This window comes from Diuraphis noxia, unplaced genomic scaffold, assembly GCF_037042655.1.
Source record: "Diuraphis noxia isolate RWA-SAM2 unplaced genomic scaffold, SU_Dnox_SAM2 contig0004, whole genome shotgun sequence".
Lineage (NCBI taxonomy): Eukaryota > Metazoa > Arthropoda > Insecta > Hemiptera > Aphididae > Diuraphis > Diuraphis noxia.
The window spans coordinates 20408215-20429270 of record NW_028301714.1 but is presented as its reverse complement, the minus strand read 5'-3'; the positions used below and the strand labels follow the sequence as shown (position 1 = coordinate 20429270).

General features: G+C 27.4%; 1 protein-coding gene and 2 pseudogenes across 3 annotated transcripts; 2 read left to right on the top strand and 1 right to left on the bottom strand.

Moving 5' to 3' along the window:
- Positions 1-5657: 5657 nt before the first annotated feature.
- Positions 5658-6059, bottom strand: LOC149055830 (52 kDa repressor of the inhibitor of the protein kinase-like; annotated as a pseudogene).
- Positions 6060-9562: 3503 nt separating this feature from the next.
- LOC107164070 (omega-amidase NIT2-like) lies at positions 9563-15630 on the top strand (annotated as a pseudogene). Its single transcript, XR_016191518.1, has 5 exons — positions 9563-9776; positions 14297-14488; positions 14661-14836; positions 14940-15186; positions 15278-15630. The product of XR_016191518.1 is annotated as an omega-amidase NIT2-like (transcript).
- Positions 15631-18156: 2526 nt separating this feature from the next.
- LOC107164078 (omega-amidase NIT2-like) lies at positions 18157-20416 on the top strand. 2 transcript variants are annotated; one of them, XM_015511762.2, is made up of 6 exons: positions 18157-18516; positions 18595-18741; positions 19126-19310; positions 19630-19798; positions 19864-20097; positions 20159-20416. In XM_015511762.2, exons 1-6 carry the CDS (start codon positions 18429-18431, stop codon positions 20254-20256), a joined length of 921 nt encoding a protein of 306 aa, XP_015367248.1. In that variant the 5' UTR covers positions 18157-18428; the 3' UTR covers positions 20257-20416. The 2 variants fall into 2 exon arrangements, with proteins under 2 accessions (XP_015367248.1, XP_015367249.1); XM_015511763.2 differs by having other exon boundaries at positions 18161-18507.
- Positions 20417-21056: the final 640 nt, after the last annotated feature.

Sequence of the window (21056 nt, the reverse complement as noted above, 5' to 3'; positions counted from 1 at the left end):
TTTAAAATCATTTTTATGACACCACATAAATATTTTCCCGAATCGTATTTGGGTGTCTGGTGTCTGGTGTGTATATGTATGGTATATTAGTATATATACAGTATTTTATATTTAGATATATAATTTATACATATATATTAAATAGAGGTTATCAGAATCTTTGTTCATACTCTAAAATGCAGGTACGCCTGACCGTGATAAACTGGGCTGCAGGGAAGTGAAGAGGTAATTTGTCACATCTCGAATCCTCTCATATGTAATGCAATCAATATAATATAATATATATCTAATGCGTAATTTTCATTCAGGATGTCATTAATATGTTTGGAATAAAACGAAGAAATTTTCAATTCTTATTTACCGAAACGAAATAATATATTAGATTAGATTATTAGATTTTCTATTTTTTTGCTATACTAATTAAAATGTTTTTTAATCAAGTGTACCTATATGGCTATATGTATAAACTATAAATGACAATACAAATATAACGTGCATATTTACATTCATATTATATGAAAATAACATTATATTTTTACTATCTTACATTTGAAATTTTTTTTATTTTTACCCACCTTAAAATTTTACCTATCGGCGCCCTACCCCACAAATTCCATATCTGTGTACGTACGTCCATATTTACACTATAATGCATAAAACTATAATAATTGTATTTGTATATTTCAAATGTCGTAAAAAAAAAATTATATAAACTAACAATAGTCCAATGAAAATAAAACAAAAATATCTTTTTATGACATAAATTAGGCATGTTGCCAGATACATACGAGTTAAAATTTGTTTATAAATGCACTTTTAAGTCTCAGTTAAATAACTTTACCGATGAAAATATTTTTAAATACTCAAGTGCATACACTTCATGTCTACATCCCTAGTTATACAAAGCTACATAATAGTTTTATAAAAGAAATCTACTGTATAATATATAATATCTCAACTCAAGTATAATAAAAAAATGATTCATAAAATAGATATAATTAATAAATAATTAAAGGTAAATAATAAAATGCGTTGTCTATACATTACTATTAATTATTATACATATTCGTAATTGCTGGTTGTAATACATACGACACAATAGTTGATTAGGTAGGTAGGTATAACTATTTTAATTTTTAAAAGATACAAACTATTATGCAGTAACATAAAGGAAAAATACTTAAAAAAAATTTAAATGCATTATGCATTGTAAATTAATATAAGTAAACAATAATATATTATAAGAACTTCAAATAATTGGTGAAACAAACTTTTTAAAGTCCCTATAATCAATAGACAATATTTCAAATGACATATCAATATGTTATATCCCGAAATAGGTACTTACTAATAAGTAATATTGTTATTTTATATTTTTTATTATGGTACATACCTATAATATTATGCAGACTGTTTCGTATTTTTAAATCTAAAAAATGTACTTTTTAACTTAAATATTTTTATTAGTATTTTATAATATGCTAGCCCATACCTATGTTATGAAAAAAAGTAACCAGTAAGACACTCCGATCTAAATTTCAAACATTTGGCAATACACTTAGTTGAAGTGAATACGAATAAAATAATATACACTGCACACAACATACTGTCGAACTAAAATAATATAAATGAAAAGTTTAATTAATGACCATTATCCGTTATGACCTTATGAATCGTATTGATATTGTACTAAGTAATGTATGATGGAGACTGTTCTGTTCGGTGGGGTGTAGGAGCTTCTCATATTGAAGCCAAAACAATAGCATAAATAGCTATGCGTCGTTGCTTGTAAGTTGTAGCCTTGTAGGTATATATGTCCACCAACTTCAAGTCTACAAATCTGACCTATAGGCTTTGCTTTTGGGGTGTGTTGTTTAATAATTGTTTTTAGCTTTATATCATTAGTTTTATAAAATTTATACTAATTATGTAATACACATTATAATATATCCTACAATATTTCAGATCAAATTAAAATTCGTGTAAATTTCATATTCGGTAACAATTATCAACTTTGTTGTAGTAACTTATATGTCTTATAATAACCAATAATTTATCGATAGGTATATTTTGAATCATTGTACACATTAATATAATATATCAAATCAATAGTATCTATACTACAACTTAGCGATTACGATAATCAAAATATTTAATTATTTACTTAAATGTCCATTACATCTATATTAAAAGACGAAAATTATAAGATTGTATAAAATATAGAAGACTTGAAAATCGGGACATCGTAAACGATTTAGAAAAAAATTGTCCATAGTAAGTTATGACAATTAATAGGTAGCTATCTCGTATAATTAATAATATTATACCTATGTCCCAATAAACATCTATCCAAACAAGGATCAAATGATTAACATTAAAATTGTAATCTAATCTTACTCAACTATATATGACAAAACATATATTTTTCATATTTACAAATAATAAATAAATGCAGTTATTTTAGTATGCCTAGTTAATTGTATAGCTAAGTGGCTAGGTACATTCTCAACTTCATGTTTATACGTTATTATACATTGTCGTGTATACATAATATAACACAGTACATTTTTATATTTATAATATTTTTATATTTTTAATGCTAGTAGCTACTCCAATCTACTAACTCGCTATGGAAAATTTTAAAATGTATAATAGTTAAATTATATTTGTATTTGAATTTTCAATATTAATTGTATCAAATAAATTATAGGTTTAATAGTTTAACTGTTTAACATCATATTGAGTATTTTTAATACCTCATAATTTGATATCAATTCAATGAGTATATTTTAATGATCTTATACAAATAAAGTGAATATTTTTATTACAGTTTTAAAATTAATATATGCAAATTAAATCGAGTTATGCAAACTGAAAAACCTATAAATAATTATATTTCTAAACAAAATGATTCAACAATTTTTATATTAAATTATAATTATATACACTGTAAATTGCAATTGTCATTTGTCGTGCATTCAATATATACCTACTATTTTATCTATATAGTAATCACCTAGCACTGTCTAACTAATATCAAAAAAAATATCTATATAAATAATGCAGTATGTGCAATTAAGTAGGTACCTACATACACCAACGGATCGTGGTTAATGTAAAAATTTAATAGTTTGTTCATCTTTAATAGTCTTCTACACAAAAAATAATTTCATTGAAAATGCTGAACAAAAAACGCTACCAATTGAAGGCGTTTTTAAAGAACGGAAATAAGTACTGTATATACTATAAATAACTATATATAACATAGGTAGATATATAATTTACTTATAAAGAATAGAAGAGAAATCGTATGCCTATAAGCGAGTGTTACGACGAAGAAAAGTTCCAAAACAGTGAATAAAATGAATAATGTAGGTTGGATTGTAGGTTGAACATACTTTTTATGTTAGATATAGGCATATAACTTATAACTATCATAATATCATTTTAGCTAATTTCTCACAATTAAATCTGTTCAAATTATTTCTTAAAGTATGAACTGTTCATCAAAACATATTATAACGATACAAAAGCAAAATAAATGCATAGGTATTAACATCGTTTATATAATTAATAGTATTTATTATCAATGCCCAATGGTATTAATTACCCATGCATTTGTTCGAGAAAATCAAAATTAGACATTTAAGTGCAATATATTATGTTGGTATTTATTACCACTATTTAAGTATAATTGTACATAATATATGAACAGAATTGGAAGTGGTCGTTAATAATAAGAAAGTCATCACTCGATAAATCGAAGAATCAAGATCATGCGTTAGATCATAAAGTATATAAAAGCCATGTGATGTGAAAGTCAAATTTTCACGAGCATGTGAACTGTGGTCTGTAAAGACGACAAAACTGAGAGCAGCTTCCGATGAGGATATCTGCAGAGAGGTAAGTATACCCGACAGAAAATTGCTATACGATCGTAGAAGAGAAAGTGTCATACTACGACCGACTAAATATACAAGTTAAGCATATACTAATCCTTCCCACTTGTGTACACACGATAAAACAATTCAAAAAAATATGTAGAATAGAGCAAGGACTGAAGGACAAAGTTCAAAACTAGTGAACGGATTATTTAATATTTTTACACATATTCCGTTTAAAAACAAAAAAAATACGCCAATAATGCTTAAATACATAGATTTTAAAATGACAACATTGAATAATCTGAAACATAATATCATATATATTATAACTATAGTACCTATATATGGATATAATAGTGAAATAGCCAATACGTACTGAAAACGGGTACTCGTGTGTTGCGATTTTATCGACTCTGCCGTTTTAATATCAATTACACCAGCTATCATGAGCAGACTGGGAATAAAAATCGGCCCCGGGGAAACAAATAACTCGGCCCAAAATTTAGAAAATTACTATTTTATTATTTTTTTTTTTATTCAGTAAAGAAATGCAAATGATGATAAGTTAAATGTACACATAAAAAAGTATTTAAATGTTTATAACAATATGAAAACTACATAATTATTTAAAAATTTCTTTTGAAAAACTATAAATACTTAACTAAAAATATACACATTTTTCATAATAAGAATTAATAGTTATGAAAACTAAATGTCATGAAAAAAAAATACATACATATTATATTATATTAAATACCTACTCGTATAGTCGTATGTATACCTACCTATAATATTATGTCGATTATTCTATAATTTTAAACTAATATTATTATTTCTTTGTCTACGTATACAATTTTTACGTTTATTCAGTTTTAATTTTATCGGCCCAAAATAATTTAAGCAGCCCAAAATTTTACCGGCCCAAGAGGGGATCGCCCACTCGCCAACCTAGCCGGACTGGCCGGACTGCATCTGCCAGCTATCGATTCCGCCAAATAATTGTTTATGTTGATTCCGCCGGATATTTTTTTATATTGATTATGCTGACTGTTTATTAAACAATAACCGATTATGATCAATAAGAGTGCACCTAAATGTAATAAAATATGTCTTTTCGATAAAACTTTTATGGATTATATTAATTAAAATATGAAAACCGATATGATTTATAGGATAGGATAAATATAGCTATAATAAGCTATGTATATCATGTAATATGTTAGGTACAGTTGTATATATCAAGTTGTATGTTCATTGTTCGTGTAATATTTTACTTTAACTTATTTTGTTACGAGTGCAAATTTGTAGTTTACAAATATTCAGTGGATTGATAGAGTCGGCGCCCGGCGGAATCAATATGTAAAAAAGTTCGGCGGAGTTGATACGCAGCGTATTCAATAGATTTTTTACAGGTAAAAAAGTAATTTCTGTGCAATTGATATACACTCTCCCCCCGTGTTTTTAACTTTAACGGGGCTATGGCCCGTGTAATAAAAATATCCGTGTATATTCATGAGCTTATTGAGTACTCACGTACAGGGCCGTAGCTAAAAATTTTCTATGGGGAGGGTTCAGTTCCATAGATAGAAATTTTATAGAGGATATTACTATAGGAAATTACATTGAGTAAAACATCAAAATAGTGAGAATAAAACATTATATTTTCATTATAACACTAAAGGCCGTTCTTACAATGTCCGGTTAAGTGTCGGTTAAGACTAACCGGTAGAATTCTATCGGTTAACTCATGATAAATTCTTCCGGTTAGTGTTATCAGGCACTAACCGAGCATTGTAAGAATGGCCCTAAGTCAATTTTTCTCGGCTTCTTTGCCATTTCATTTAATACTTCATCTGGCGTGATAACAACATTCCTATAATAACTCAGTAACACTAAACCATTGAGACGATCCTGTTTGACATACAATTCAATAAAATCAAATCAAAATAATCAGGTTAATTTATAGAATTTATTGTTTATACATAATACATACCTCTTTCATGCTGTTTCTGAGGTAGGTTTTTATTCTTTTTAAGCCAGAAAAAAACCTTTCTGGTGTTGAAGAAGATAAGAAGAAACAGGGAGACAGCACAAAATTTTTAATAACATAAATATATTAGGGAATATGATTGGGTCACAACACCTGATGGCATCCAATGCATTAGAAGGTAGCATTTCATTTTTATTTGTTACTAGCCCTTTAAGTTTTTGTTTCCAAATTTGAAGCTCACAGTTAGCTGTGACAGTATCGACTTCATATATAATATTAATATTGTGCAGTCACAAGTCACACACGAAAAGTGCCCTCTATCTATGAGTTATGACCGTTCTATACGTGTACGAAAGGCTCCGTAATTCGACGAGAAGATACGTTTACGCTATATCATACACCTTGCCACCTTGAGCACTATACTATAAATATATACATATATAAATTGATCATAATAATATAGATGTATAAAGTATTTATTATTTATTCAGTTAAAAAAAAAAAATGGTTTAAAAATGTTTTTTTAAATTTTAGAATAAACTAGAAATTTTTAAATTTTCTATTTTTCTAAAGGGGGGGGATGCCCCCCCCCCCGTAGTTACGGCCATGCTCACGTATATAAATAATGAAAAGTAAATATAATAAATATATTATATATTTTATCGTTTTCGTAATGGGTGACATTAGTCTAAAATTACTCAAAAATTAAAAAAATGATTCTGCGTAAATACGGTTTGTCTATGTTGTGCATTGGCCAAAGAGAAAATAAACAGTGCACTGACATCCTCTATAAAGCATAAATAATATGTATAAATATATTCATAACATCATAACATCTCTAACATTATATTATTATAAGTATTTCTATTTTAATTATATCTGTATTCTAAATTACAATATTACACGGGTGTTAAATACACAGATATTATACAATATATGTATACATGGATATTAAATACACGGGCTTTAATATATTTTTACCCGTGTACCCAGGCTCCGTGTACCCGTGTATTCAAATACCCGTTCACAACATCACAACCACGACCTCTATAGTACCTACACGCGTATAAAATAATAGTAGACTCCTATAAATAGGTATATTATAAAAATTAATAATAATACAATGCAATGCACAAACCGTGAACGATATTATAACGAAAATAATGCATTAGAAAACTTATTTGAATTTAAAAGTGAAATATATTATTTCATTTTTAAAGAAATATTAGTAACTGAACATAAAAAACGATATTCTGGTATTAATGAATTCCTGACGTAATTAATTCAATGGAAACGCCATTAATTTAACAAAAAATTATTTTCCACAATATATTATTGTTTGAAATTTAAGATTTCTAATTATTACTACGACATTACTTTTTTTCCATATAGCTACACATACACAACTTTGTTTGTAACTACTTATATAATATAATTCTAATAAATAACTGTAAGTCACAATGTTATATGCATTAGCCAATAAAGCTATAATACTATAAGAAATAACATAAAATATTTTAAAAACATGATTGTATATTTGTATGAGACAACATGTATGGGTTTACTATAGATAAACATTTTCTGTTGTCTTAATAACTTAAATATCAACAAAATAATCATAATCTATTTAATTAACAACTTATAAATAAATGTAGATTAAAATAAATTAAAATAAATAAATAATATTTATTAATAAATAACGATTAACGATGTAGCTTGTAAATTTCGTACACAGTACCTCAAACAATTCAATATGTCATGTCAATATTTTTATCTATACGATAAATGAGTAATAAAATGTAATTCATTGAGAGGTACCTATAAGGCTCGGGCCACACATAGCGGGTCGAGCCGCAGCTGTTCAACCGCCAGATTACCGTTCATATATGGGTCGGGCCACACATAGCGGTCGAGCCGCAGCGGTTCAACCGCCAGTGGTTCAACCGCCAGATTACCGTTCACATATGCGCGGTCGAACCGCGTGCGGTTACACCAAAGTATTGGGTGATTGAAAAATTATTATACTTTAAAACTTAGTAATTAATAGTACCATATACTACAGTTGACATGCTCGTAATGAAAAATTAGTTATATCTATGTAGTAAGTATATTATCTTTATTATGTGATGAGGCATTTTAAAATTTTATTATATTATTACATACTTACTTTATATACCAACATATTTCTATACGCTGTTCCAAAAGAAAATACACCAGATTTTCATGTATTTTATAATAGATTTGATAAAAAGATTTAAATTATATTTTAAAACATCAGTTTTTTTACAAATAAAAAAACAGTGTAATTTTAGGTTATGAAAGTTACTAGAAACCTTAGACCCCACTATTGGAATTCTTTTTTTAATGCAAATGATCTTTGAAAAAATGAACCGCGACTATGTGTGAACGGACTAGTTCAAAACAATGTGTTTTGATCATTTCCGCGGCTAAACCGCGTAAATGTGAATGCGTATCGGGTGGTTGCATTTAAAATAAAACATTTTAAATTTGGTGAGCGGTTGAACCGCTGCGGCTCGACCGCTATGTGTGGCCCGACCTAATGGCTGTAATAACCTAAAATAATTATTTCAGTATATTTAAAATTGAATGCTCACATACTAATATGTGTATTTTGCTGTGTTGAGTTTGGGACATAAGCGCAAATATAGAGAGGGGGAGCTATTAGGAGGTATTAGCAACCTCAAATAATGTTCGTGTTTATGTATTGAAAACTTCTTCTTACAAAAAAATAAATAAATGAAAAACTGCATAGCTTAAGCACCCTTAGTTTTAGATTCTGAGCAGAGCGATGAATATATTGATTTTTGTTTTTATTTAGTTTTTTTTTTTTTAGTACGTGTTGTGTATGAACTTGCTAAAAGATCAAAACGAAAATTGAATATACTTACATTTTTTTTTTTTTAAAGATAAAATATATAAAATTATAAAAAATAAATAAAATAAAATTCAACACAATTTAATGTTATATTTTCTAACCCCCCCCCCCCCCCAAAAAAAAAAAAAAAAAAAAAAAAAAAAAATGCTGGATACACCACTGAGCTATACTATTCCTCTTAGCGGGTGGTCGGGCAAAACAAAAAATACCGTAAAATTAATTTATGAGGGCGTATTATAGTTAAATAATGGGTAATGGCATTTACTATGAAACTATTGATCACAAATAGATAAAAAAAAAAAAAATAGTAGACAAAATAATTATTATCACCCTAAAGTTATATTTAATATAAGAAATATCCTATTTATACCAATAAATAACATTTTTACCGCACAAAATACATTTTTATTAGCTAATAACTACCTACCTATAAAATATAATCAATAATCACTAATTAGTTCGCTAAGAACGTTGTGATAGCTGCCAGACGGTATACATAATATAGATAGGTAGCAGTGGCGTACACACGGGAGGGGTGTTCAAACCCCCCCCCCCCCTTTAGTATTTTTTCAGTTTACGTAATTACGTAATTTCAGTGTTACCGTCACAATCGAGTTTCGATTAAAAATGTACGGCGGACCGTCGTAATACCTATACCTATTGTAGATATTATTGATAACTTATTACAAATTAATGAAATTATCGGGAAATTTGTTCAAACACAAACATGAGGGTCGACAATCGTAGAATATTTATAGATCGCTAATACAGAATACTATAGTATAGAACTATAGAATCTATTTCTCAGTTTTCAATCAAATTTTCTGACGCTTGGACGTTTAATAAATTGTACTTACTGTTTAAATATATTATAAAACAATAAAAATGAAAAGAATAAACGAATATTTTTCTACTAATACGAATGAAAGAAGTCCCCTGCCTGCTATTCCAATAGCAGAAGAAGAATCATCACTAATTTGTGATACAATTAACTCGGAGGAATCAGGTAAATATTTAATACATTATATTATCAACCTAGGACCTAGGTACAAAAAAATGATTAATATGAAAAATATATATATAATTTTTTATATGTAAGCCCCCCCTCATTGAAAATAGCTGTGTACGCCACTGATAGGTAGATTAATATTGTTTTGATGACCTGTAACAAATACGTTAATACTTGCTAAACTATCTACTATACCGGTGAATTGTTTACAACATATTTTTAACAACTACTATACTAATATCAGTAATATCTACGTACACCAATCAAATTATATTAACTCATGTTATTGTCTGCATGCTTTTAACCCTCGACAGTTTGATAGTTATTTTTATCCCCTAAAACTTTGAATTTGGTACCTAAAGCCAACTATAATTTGTGGTTAAAATTAAGAAATGTTTTAACCCTTTGAAAATAATTAAATATATTATGTACGTTTCCAAATCTAAAATTCTATAATTAATAAGTATTAATTAAGTAATAACGAATAAGTATTTCGTTAGGTTAGTAATTCGTTATTACTTAATTGTTTATTAAGATATGCCAGATTAATATTAGTTTAAAATGTATATTTTAAATATATATAATGTTAAATAATTTTAATCAAATATATCAGTGTAATTATTTACGTTAAGTTATACACTTATATTAGTTATTTTATTTTATTAAATATACAGGATGAACCCTTTGAACATATTATATAATTACACATTAACTGTACAATTTATAATATAATAATAAAATTAAAAGCTATACGGTAAATTTATTATAAACATAGAAATAACGAAGGGTCAACATTGGTATTTGACATCATACGTGTAATTGGTTCATTTTTAAGGTAATTGGAGGCGAAATGAACTTTAAAAGGAGCAACACATCGGGAATGACGTTTGTATTGAGGATTTTTCACAAAATATCGACAGGGTTATGCTTAAATCAAAAAAGGTTCATTGAATCACCAAAACATCCATTTAATGAATTCAATGATATCTAATTTTACAACAGTACTAGCTGATTTTTTTGTCACGAGTAACTTCAGTTAATTATACTTATATGGTATGTTGTTTTTGTTGACTTATTTAATTAGGTAGTTAGGTATATCAACTTATTACATTTAAATTTCTTATCAGACATTTCAGACTCGTATGTACCTAATATATTTCTGCTCCTCACACTGCATGTAAAATGCTGATGCATAGTCATATAAACAATAAATTTGTTTCTTATAATTTCTTAAGACCATTAAAAATAATAAAAATACAACAACAACACACACTAAAACGATGTTTATAATTTACAATAATTAAAATCAAAATTTTAAAAATGTAAAATATAAATAGGTACATCACTGTACATGTATGGCGATAATAATTATATGTAAAAAAAAAACTAAACCTAACCTAAACTAACCCAGGAATTCCTAGGATTATACGAATAGAAAAATCTTTTACTTACTAAAGGGTTAATCTCTTCGGAGTCATTTATGGAGTCGTGTGTAGAAGATATTATGCGCTTCCACTTCAACTTTTCGCATATAGATATTTTTAAGTGTTAAATTAGAGATATAAGGCAGAGCATTGGATAGTCGTCTGAGTGATATATTTTAGAATGTTTGATTCAATTAGTGTTAGATTTTAGATTCTGAGCGGAGCGATGGATGTATTGATTTTACCATGATGTGTGTGTTTTTTTTTTTTTTTTGTGTCTGTCATCACGTTTTGGGACAATAAAAATGCTTCGATTTTTGCCTTCAGTACCTCGTTCGACCAGAGAGTGAATCTAGTTGGTATACTTTTTTTTTTTTTTTTGGGGGGGGGGTCAAAAGTAAAAAATTCTTAATACTTTTCTAAATAATCGAGAAAAACAAACTAAAAATTAAGGGAAAAACGGGAAATTTTGGTTTTTGATGTAACTTTAAAACAAATGACCATAGGTACATAAAATTTTCACCGAATGTTTATATAAGTATATTCTATCCACAATGCAATTTTCAAAAACTTTCGACTTAAGTTGAACTATTCATAGGCATTTGAAATTTTCGATCATTATTAGTTTTTTTTTAAATTAATATTGATAAAAATTTATTTGTTAGGCAGAAAAGCTTGAAAATTTAATACAATAAGGCTCTTAACATATTGTTACAATAGCAGTTGAAAAATAAAAGAAATTTATAGTCACAATTCTTTTTTATAAGCATTCAAAGTTTGAATTTTGACAAAATACGTAAAAATCACGAAAATTCACAAATTATTTTAAGCTAGAAATTCATAAAAAATTATCTTTTTAAATCTAAGATTTAAAAATTTAACACAAAATTCCTTACAAGTTTTTAAATCTTTATCACAAATAAAAAGTCCACCGTAAATTAAAAATAAATTTTTATGAGCATTTGAAATTTAAATTTTTACAACATAGAATTTTCACTTTTAGCGATTTCCTTATTTTGGTGTAACTTTAAAACAAATGACCGCAGATACTTGTAATTTTGACTGAATGTTTATATAGGCATTTTATATATTTTATAAAATTTTCAAAATATTTAGATTTGTTTTGAGCTGTTTACTGACATTTTAATTTTTCAACTTTTTTAGTTTCTATAAATATCGATAAAAATTTATTTGTTCGGTAGAAAAGCTTGAAAATTTAATACAAGGCTTCTAACACATTGTAACAATAGCAGTTAAAAAATATTAAAAATGCGTAGGCATGATTTTTTTTTATAAGCATTTAAAGTTCAAATTTTGACTAAATACGTAAAAATTACGGCAATATTCAAATTATCTTAGATAGAAATTCATCATAAAAGTTTTTCTTTTTAATTCTAAGATTTGAAAATTTAATACAAGATTCCTAACATATTTTTACAATAGCATAGCAGTTGCAAAATAAAAGAAATACATAGTCACAAGTTTTTTTTACAAGCATTCAAAGTTTGAATTTTAGACACATACGTAAAAATCACGAAAATTCATAAATTATTTTATGCTAGAAATTCATTAAATATTTTCCTTTTATATCTTAGAATTTAAATTTTATAAAAGGCTCCTAACATATTTTAACAATAGAAGGTGAAAAATAAAAGAAATATATTAGCACAATTTTTTTTACAAGCATTCAAAGTTTGAATTTTGACAACATGTGTAAAAATCACGAAAATCACGAAAATCACGAAAATTCGCAAATTATTTTAAACTATAAATTCATAAAAAAATTTCTTTTTAATCTAAGATTTGAAAATTTAAATAATCTATAATATATCCTAGACAGATAAACTATCTTCGCTAAAGAATCGTTTTTCGTATACAATCATATAATATCATTGGATTCGAATTTAATTCCATCCATTACAGTAACCCACTTGTAACCTACTGTACAGCAGAGCGACATCCACGACTTACCCTTTTTTTTTTTTTTTGTTGTGTCCAATGGTGGAATTCCAAAATATATCCAGATCGATTTGTGTAGATCTTTATAGACTATAATAGCTTGGTGCTTAAAGTGGAGCATTTATTTTTAATTAAAATAGGTCTGAGAGTATGGATACGATTATTTAAGGTTGTCTTTTAGTTTGAAGGTGTTTATTCCAAGTCAGTCTTTATTCAACTATTAAGCTCAAATATCTGACGGAAAATTATTTAAGTTTAAATTGTAAGCCTTCATCCCAAACTCAATAAAATGCTTGTGAAACGTACAAGCGCTTTCAAAACACAAGCGCGACACACATTATTTCAAGAGATAAATAAATAACATCAACAACTCAATATACTATTTGATGTATTGTGCAATTGTACTATATGCGTTACGGAACCCGAACTGAGTATTTGGAAGTATGTTATTATAGTGGTAATATTCGGTAATAAAATTTTCAATATAATAGGTCTTTCTAACATTTTGATACGAAGGACAATATAGATTTATTGATCTAAATGAGATTGGGGTGTCAAATGATTTGTCAGGCTTCGCGAAAAGAATTAATTTGGAGAATTTCCCTAAGTTTGGAAAGTATAAGAGTCTGAGTCTAAAAGAATTATACATATGTAAGTTAAAAGTATTTTGGTTTTTTTAAGGAGGTGCCAAGCTACTTCTACGGTAGTCAAATCAAAGCTGAGTGATTTTTTAAAGAGTATTTTTGAATTGTTAGTTTAATTTTGTTTGATATTAAGTATCTTTCTGGTAGACAAGTACATGAAGGAATATTTAGAAAAGGAACAACCTCAATAATTACCTATTGGGTATGTGTATATCATGATGCGGTTGATCGTGTAGTTGTATTTTGAATTATTCAGATTTATCGGAGCCGGAAATTGTTATCAGATTTTTTTAAGCGAGTTAAGTGTGTTATATTGTAGTATTTTTGTTTAATAAATTTATATAAGCTACCATTTAATGAAGAAAATCTTGTTAATTTTTGTTCGAACAAATTAGTTCTTAGCTTAGCATAAAAATAAATTAACTTCAATTTAAGTAGTTGAGTAGGAGATTTCCAATATAATTTCATTATTGTTATTATTTGTTTCTAGCTTTGTTTAGAAAATATGCTGAAATTATTCCCAACGGCGAAACGTGTAAAGCTTTATCACAAGCTGTCAAGTCGAACAAAATGTACGTTGTAGGTGGTTCATTCCCAGAGTTATGTGATAACAAAGTCTACAACACGTGTAGTGTGTACAGTTTGGGATCCTAATGGAAACTTGATAGCCAAACATAGAAAAGTACTATTAAAATTTTAAATAATAAATACTTAATAATAATAACTTATTATGTTTCAACTTTTATTTGAATGTCACTTTAATTTATATTATACTTATTGCAATACTTAATATCTGAAAAGGTTAAGATATATCTAATTGATTTACGAAAGAATAATATATTAACATTAAACAGGTTCATTTATTTGATGTAAATATCCCTGGTAGTACTTGCTTCAAAGAATCTAATGTCATATCTCCAGGCAATACACTTAATACGTTCCAAATGAGAAAATTAAAGGTATGAATGGGTATTGTTACGAGGTTACGACATGAGATTTTCAGAAATGGCAGTATTATACCAAAAACAAGGTACCTATGTCATTGTTCATTATGAATACAAAATAATAACACATAATATTAAATTATTAAATATATAATTATTATTTTATGTTATAAAAATTTTGGATTTAAGGATGTGATTTGTTGATAATGTTGATATACCCGGGTGCTTTCTATACGGAGCTTGGACCTCCAAATTGGAGCTTAATAATTAGATTCCGAGTATTGGAAAATCAAACATTCGTAATTGCTGCTTCGCCGGCTAGAGACACTAAATCCAATTATGTAGCATGGGGACATTCAATGGTCGTGGATCACTGGAGTAAAATTATAGAAGAAGCTGACGAAAATGATATGGATTTAATATTATGTAGATCTCGGTAAATATGATCTTTTTTATCTTGAAGATCCTTGCTCGAAATTTAAAAATAAGTTTTTTACTAAACGTATTGTAATTCATAAAATGTATAGATTTTACACTTCGGGAAAACATCAAACAGCAAATACCCACTGAAAATCAAAGAAGAACTGACATACCTATATGACACAATTTATGTGAAAAAAACAACTTAATACAACTTTGGCTGATTGGCCTATATTATTTAGTCTGAAAAGCATTTTTGGAAATCAGAACATAGCAATTATTTTAGTCATACATAACAAGAAAGTTACTGTTTTAAGTAAAAAAAAAAAAAAAATGTAAAAACTGAATAATCAATTGAATCAAAGTAGATACTAACAAAAAATGTATTTATAAATAACTGTAACTAATGGCCTTTGTCGCCGATGTTTAACAATAAAAAAAAAAGTAGATACTTATAGTATATTATAGGTAGTTTATAAATATATCATATTACAAACATACCTGCTATTATTTTCGTTTAGCATAATGACAATGTTATTAGGCCGTTAGGCGGCTATCTTCGCGGACATGGAATAAGGGTGTGTTTACTGTATATTCTAACACTATTTATAAAATATATAAAAATTATTATTATTCTAATGACGGGCCGCAGAGTTACGAGTAAAAGGTAACGCGACAACCAGATAATGCTCAATGAATATCGGAAGAGGGGTTAGTAGATAACCACTGCAGTACACATTAGACAGAGAATGTACACACTACACAGTCATTGTCACTCATTGACATATCGAATAAGACAAGTCATTATAATAATGTAATGTATATTTTATTAAATTTGAATTACGGTAATACTACGGCTAGGCACCCAGTTGGAGGGGGATTGGAGAATTTGCGCCCGCTTGGCTCCCTCAACTGGGTTTGAGTACAAAACAATGATTAATCAGGATATACACTATTCTATTATAAATCGTATAGGTATACGCCTATTAGGTTAAGTTGACTCATAAACATCTCATGAAGTCATGACTAGAACCAACCCGGAACCATGCCTCTGCTCTCTCATCATCTGGCGAAATACCTTATTCTGAGTTATTTAGTTAAACCCATTTTATGCTTTTGCTTCGACACGTCGAGAATACAACGATATCCGAACCAACCTCAAATAAGACTGTCTCGATGAAGTGCTAGACGTGACCCAGACAACATTGAAAAAATATTCAATTTCTTAAAATTAATTAAATTATACAACATAATTTATTCTCCCAGCATGTTTTAAAATTTCACCATATATACTTATTACTTACTGTTCCCTCTTGACTTCTTATGTATAAAATCTAAACCTTTTATTTAATACCACATCTAATATCTAAACAAACACATTGTAAGGCCAATAATTTTTGTTGCTGTGGCTTCTATAATAATAATAATAATAATAATAAATTATACACCACAATAAGTATTAATCCTAAAAATCTAGAAATAGTTCGAATCATAAGGGTCCACTCAAAACGGCAAGCATTTACCAGAAGATTTGACCGTCCAAAAATTATGATCATACTACAGAATAGATACGTTTTTCCGAAAATATTGTATGGCATCTATAAAAAAAACTGCGTTTACCTACAGATTTTTTTTAAACTTCAAACGCTCAAAAAAAAGTTATTGTAAATTTCACTTCTTTTAAAAGTTTTTTGACCAAGCAAAACTTTCTTTTTTTTTGACAATAATTTAAAATAACTTCTAAATTTCACATACACATAAATAACTCAAATAAGTCAATAAAGGACAAAATATCCAAATTTATCCGTTTTTACGTAAATTAATAGATTACACATTACTTTCTAATCAAAATAACTCAAATATCAAATTATTTAATTATAAAAATATACCTTATATATAATAATTATATAAATATAATTAAATATATATTAAATTTTTAAATGTTTAGAAAATAATGTAGGTAGTAATTTTTTTAGCAAATTATTCCTGTATTCATAAAAACAAATTGTTTTACATTTTATTTTATATTATTTGACTATTTGACTAATGCTTGTGCAGTATATTTTGTGATATTATTATTTATTATACTACTAACGTAATTTATATATTTAGGAGTTAATTTTATTAGAAAGTAAAGTGTAATATACTAATTTAAATCAATATAATATTAATACCGATAAAAATTAATTTATTGGGTAGAAAAGCTTGAAAATGTAATACAAGGCTCCTAACATGTTATTGTTACAATAGCAATTGAAAAATAAAATAAATCCATTATCACAATTTATAAGCATTCAAAGTTTGAATTTTGACAACATACGTAAAAATCACGAAAATTCGCAAATTATTTTAAGCTAGAAATTCATAAAAAAATTTCTTTTTAATCTAAGATTTGAAAATGTTTAATAATCTATAATATATTCTAAACAGATAAACCGTCTTGACTCAGAATCGTTTTTCGTATTCAATGATATAATATCATTGGATTCAAATTTAATTATTCCATCCATAACAGTAACCCACTGTCTACTTTACAGCAGAGCGACATCCACGACTTACCCGCCTTTTTTATCATAAATATTTCATAAAACATACTTCTGCCAGGTACCATGATCAATTTATAAATGGTTTAATAAAATTTAATGGACAAATCATGTTTAAGGGACCATTAGCCCACTATTAATTTAAAAGTTAACCGTAAGTGGGCCCCAATGAACATGTTCGTGGGCAAGCCATCTAAACAATAAACATTCGATGAGCATAGTAGCATACTATTTTTTACCACAGTACCTCACTGCTGTCATAGATCAGTAGCTGCTGTAGAAAAATAATTGATAAATAAATTATAATATGTATATAACACAGCATAGACATAATAATATAGCATAAACATAATATGTCTGTGATAATATTGTAAATTGTAATTAAATTTCAAATCGGTAGAGGTTCTTTTCTTATCACCGGCGTTGTTGTCACTCCGCGGGTGCATGCATAATAATAATTATTTATGTATTTTAATAATATGACTTTAGTCCAATATCAGATATCATTAATTCAATAATTCATAAGTTATGCTTCATAACAGAAAATAATTATTATTCGAATTGTAATGTAAGATAAATAAGTAGGTACCTATTAGCGACTTATCGAAAATAAGTCAGATAGAAGTATAAAATTATTACCACAGCATACTGGTAAACGGTGGGCGTTGCTCATAAATCATAGAGCAATAGTAATACATATTACTCTATGTCATAAATGTTTGCTGGTCGAAAACTATTGCAACAGACAATCACATTATTCGCCAAATTCAGAATGATTTCATCAAATTCTTCTGGTAACAATTGTAAAATTATATTGATAATTATTCTATTTTGCCTGCATGTGTACTTGTTTTTAACATGATGTATGATGTTTGTTTTAGGTTTTCGAGTTGCTATACTGCAGTTGACTGTCACAGCCGATAAGTCGACAAATGTGGCCAATGCAATAAAACGTGTACAGCAAGCAAAACTGAATGGCTGCACATTAGCCATTTTACCAGAATGTTTTAACTCTCCTTATAACACTGGTAAATAGATATATCATATAGTCGGTTGGTGGGTTACATAAACATTACTAAACATTTAATGAATCAATTACAGTGAGCTAATGGTCCCCTAAACATGATTTAGTGGTGCATGATTTGTCCATTCAATTTTAGTAAATCATTCAATTAATAAGTTTTTAACAAAAGAACACCTTGATAGTTTTAAATAGTAATAATAAAACTTTCACAAACCATTGCATTCAAACAATTAGTTTAGAAACTATCAAAACAAAATTTAAGCTACTTTTAACCTTATTATGTGTTAGTAAGACAGTGATAACACATAGGAATTATTTAAATAAAATACTAATGTTTAAGTACTTCAAATGCCATAATTATGATTTAACTTGATTATTTCTATTGTAGCTTTGTTCAGAGAGTACTCAGAAGTTATTCCTGGAGGTGACACATGCAAAGCTTTGTCTCAAGCTGCCAAATCAAATGAAATTTATATTGTAGGTGGTTCGATTCCAGAGATATGTGATGATAAAGTCTATAACACTTGTACAGTTTGGGATCCGAATGGAAACCTGATCGCCAAACATAGAAAAGTACTATAAAAATTTAATATTTTGTAACCAAGAAATACTATTAAATACAGTTATAATAGTATTATGAACTGAGATAATAATTCTCTAAATACATTTCTGGTTCATATACCCTTGTTTAATATATTGTACATAATATTATAAAACTTGTTATAAAAGTGAATATTTATTTTTCTATTTAATTATTGTTATAAAACAAGTCAAGGCCCAAAATATTATGTATAAACTTGATTATTTACTAATATTAGTTTAAAACCATCACAATTTCACTATACATGTCAATATGTAATATGTATTTAAATATATATATATATAAATACAGGTGCATTTATTTGATATAAATATTCCTGGTGGGATGTGCTTCAAAGAATCTGATGCTTTAGCTGCTGGTAATTCACTAAATACATTTCAACTGGGAAAATTTAAAATTGGTCTAGGGATCTGCTATGACATACGATTTTCAGAAATGGCAACAATATATCGAAAACAAGGTTTACTTCTTACTTAATGGTTGATAAATATTGTTATTAGCATTACTAAACATTTTGATTTTTAGGTTGTGATATGTTAATATATCCCAGTGCTTTTAATATGACAACCGGACCTTTACATTGGAGCCTATTAGTTAGATGTCGAGCAGTAGACAATCAGGCATTTGTAGCTGTTGTTTCACCTGCCAGAGTAACAGATTCTAATTATGTGGCATGGGGTCATTCCATGGTTGTCAATCCATGGGGTAAAATTTTAGAAGAAGCTTCTGAAAAAGACATGGATTTATATGTAAATCTTGGTAAGTAGAATTTTATTTTTCTGTTGAATCTTGAATTATAAGTTTTATTTAATGCTTATAGATTATGGTGATCGGGAAAACATGAGACAGCAAATACCCACTGAAACTCAAAGAAGAACTGACTTGTATGATACAATTGATTTGAAAAACAAAGTTTGAATATTAGATAAAATAGAACTAAAAAATTATTCTAAAACATAAGTAAATAAAATGTGATAACTAATAACCATGTTGAAATAATTACTATAATAGTTTATAATTTTATATATTATGTTACTTTGATTATACAATAAATAATTAAATAATGTTACAACCAATATTATATACTTTCATTTTTTTTATTTATGCCTAAAGTAATGGATGATTTTTAATTCAATATAATATTATAGTTTTCATGAATCGTGTCGAATTATCATTAAATATCTAATGCTATTATGTACTGTAGTTAATAGTATTTATTAGAAGTCTGTATATGTTATTTAATCACAGATTCATTTTACTTCAGTAGTGCCAAACCCTATGTTTAGGTCTGACCACAGTTGAATATTTTTTTTTAAATGTGGACTGGGTCAAACAGCTATGGTTTGAAATTAATACTATTTTGCTAGAATATACTTGATTACTTAATGAAAAATAGAATACATTAATACTTATTTGTACAGTATAGAATTTAGACTATGTTACATAACAAATTACTAAAATCACTACTCAAATTCAATTACATGTATTAAATAATATAATACATTATGTATAAATTTAATTTCATTGATTGTCAGTATTTCATTTGAAAGTCAAACTAATTACATTTTCATACATTATTTTTCTTTACAAAGTATTAAAATTTAGACTTGTGACCAAGTATTAGAAGCTTGGGGGTTGAGGTCGTTAGATTTTCATTTGGTCCGAGTTAAATTTTAGAAGTTCAACAACATGTCTTCCTTTGAATGCTAAATTGATAT

Bases quoted from the DNA above. Each gene is read 5' to 3' on its own strand.
- LOC107164078 (XM_015511762.2), top strand. From the start codon at position 18,429: ATGTTTGCTGGTCGAAAACTATTGCAACAGACAATCACATTATTCGCC. The intron at 18,742-19,125 runs GTAAATAGATAT...TTTCTATTGTAG, and splicing joins TAACTCTCCTTATAACACTG to CTTTGTTCAGAGAGTACTCA. The intron at 20,098-20,158 runs GTAAGTAGAATT...TAATGCTTATAG, and splicing joins GGATTTATATGTAAATCTTG to ATTATGGTGATCGGGAAAAC.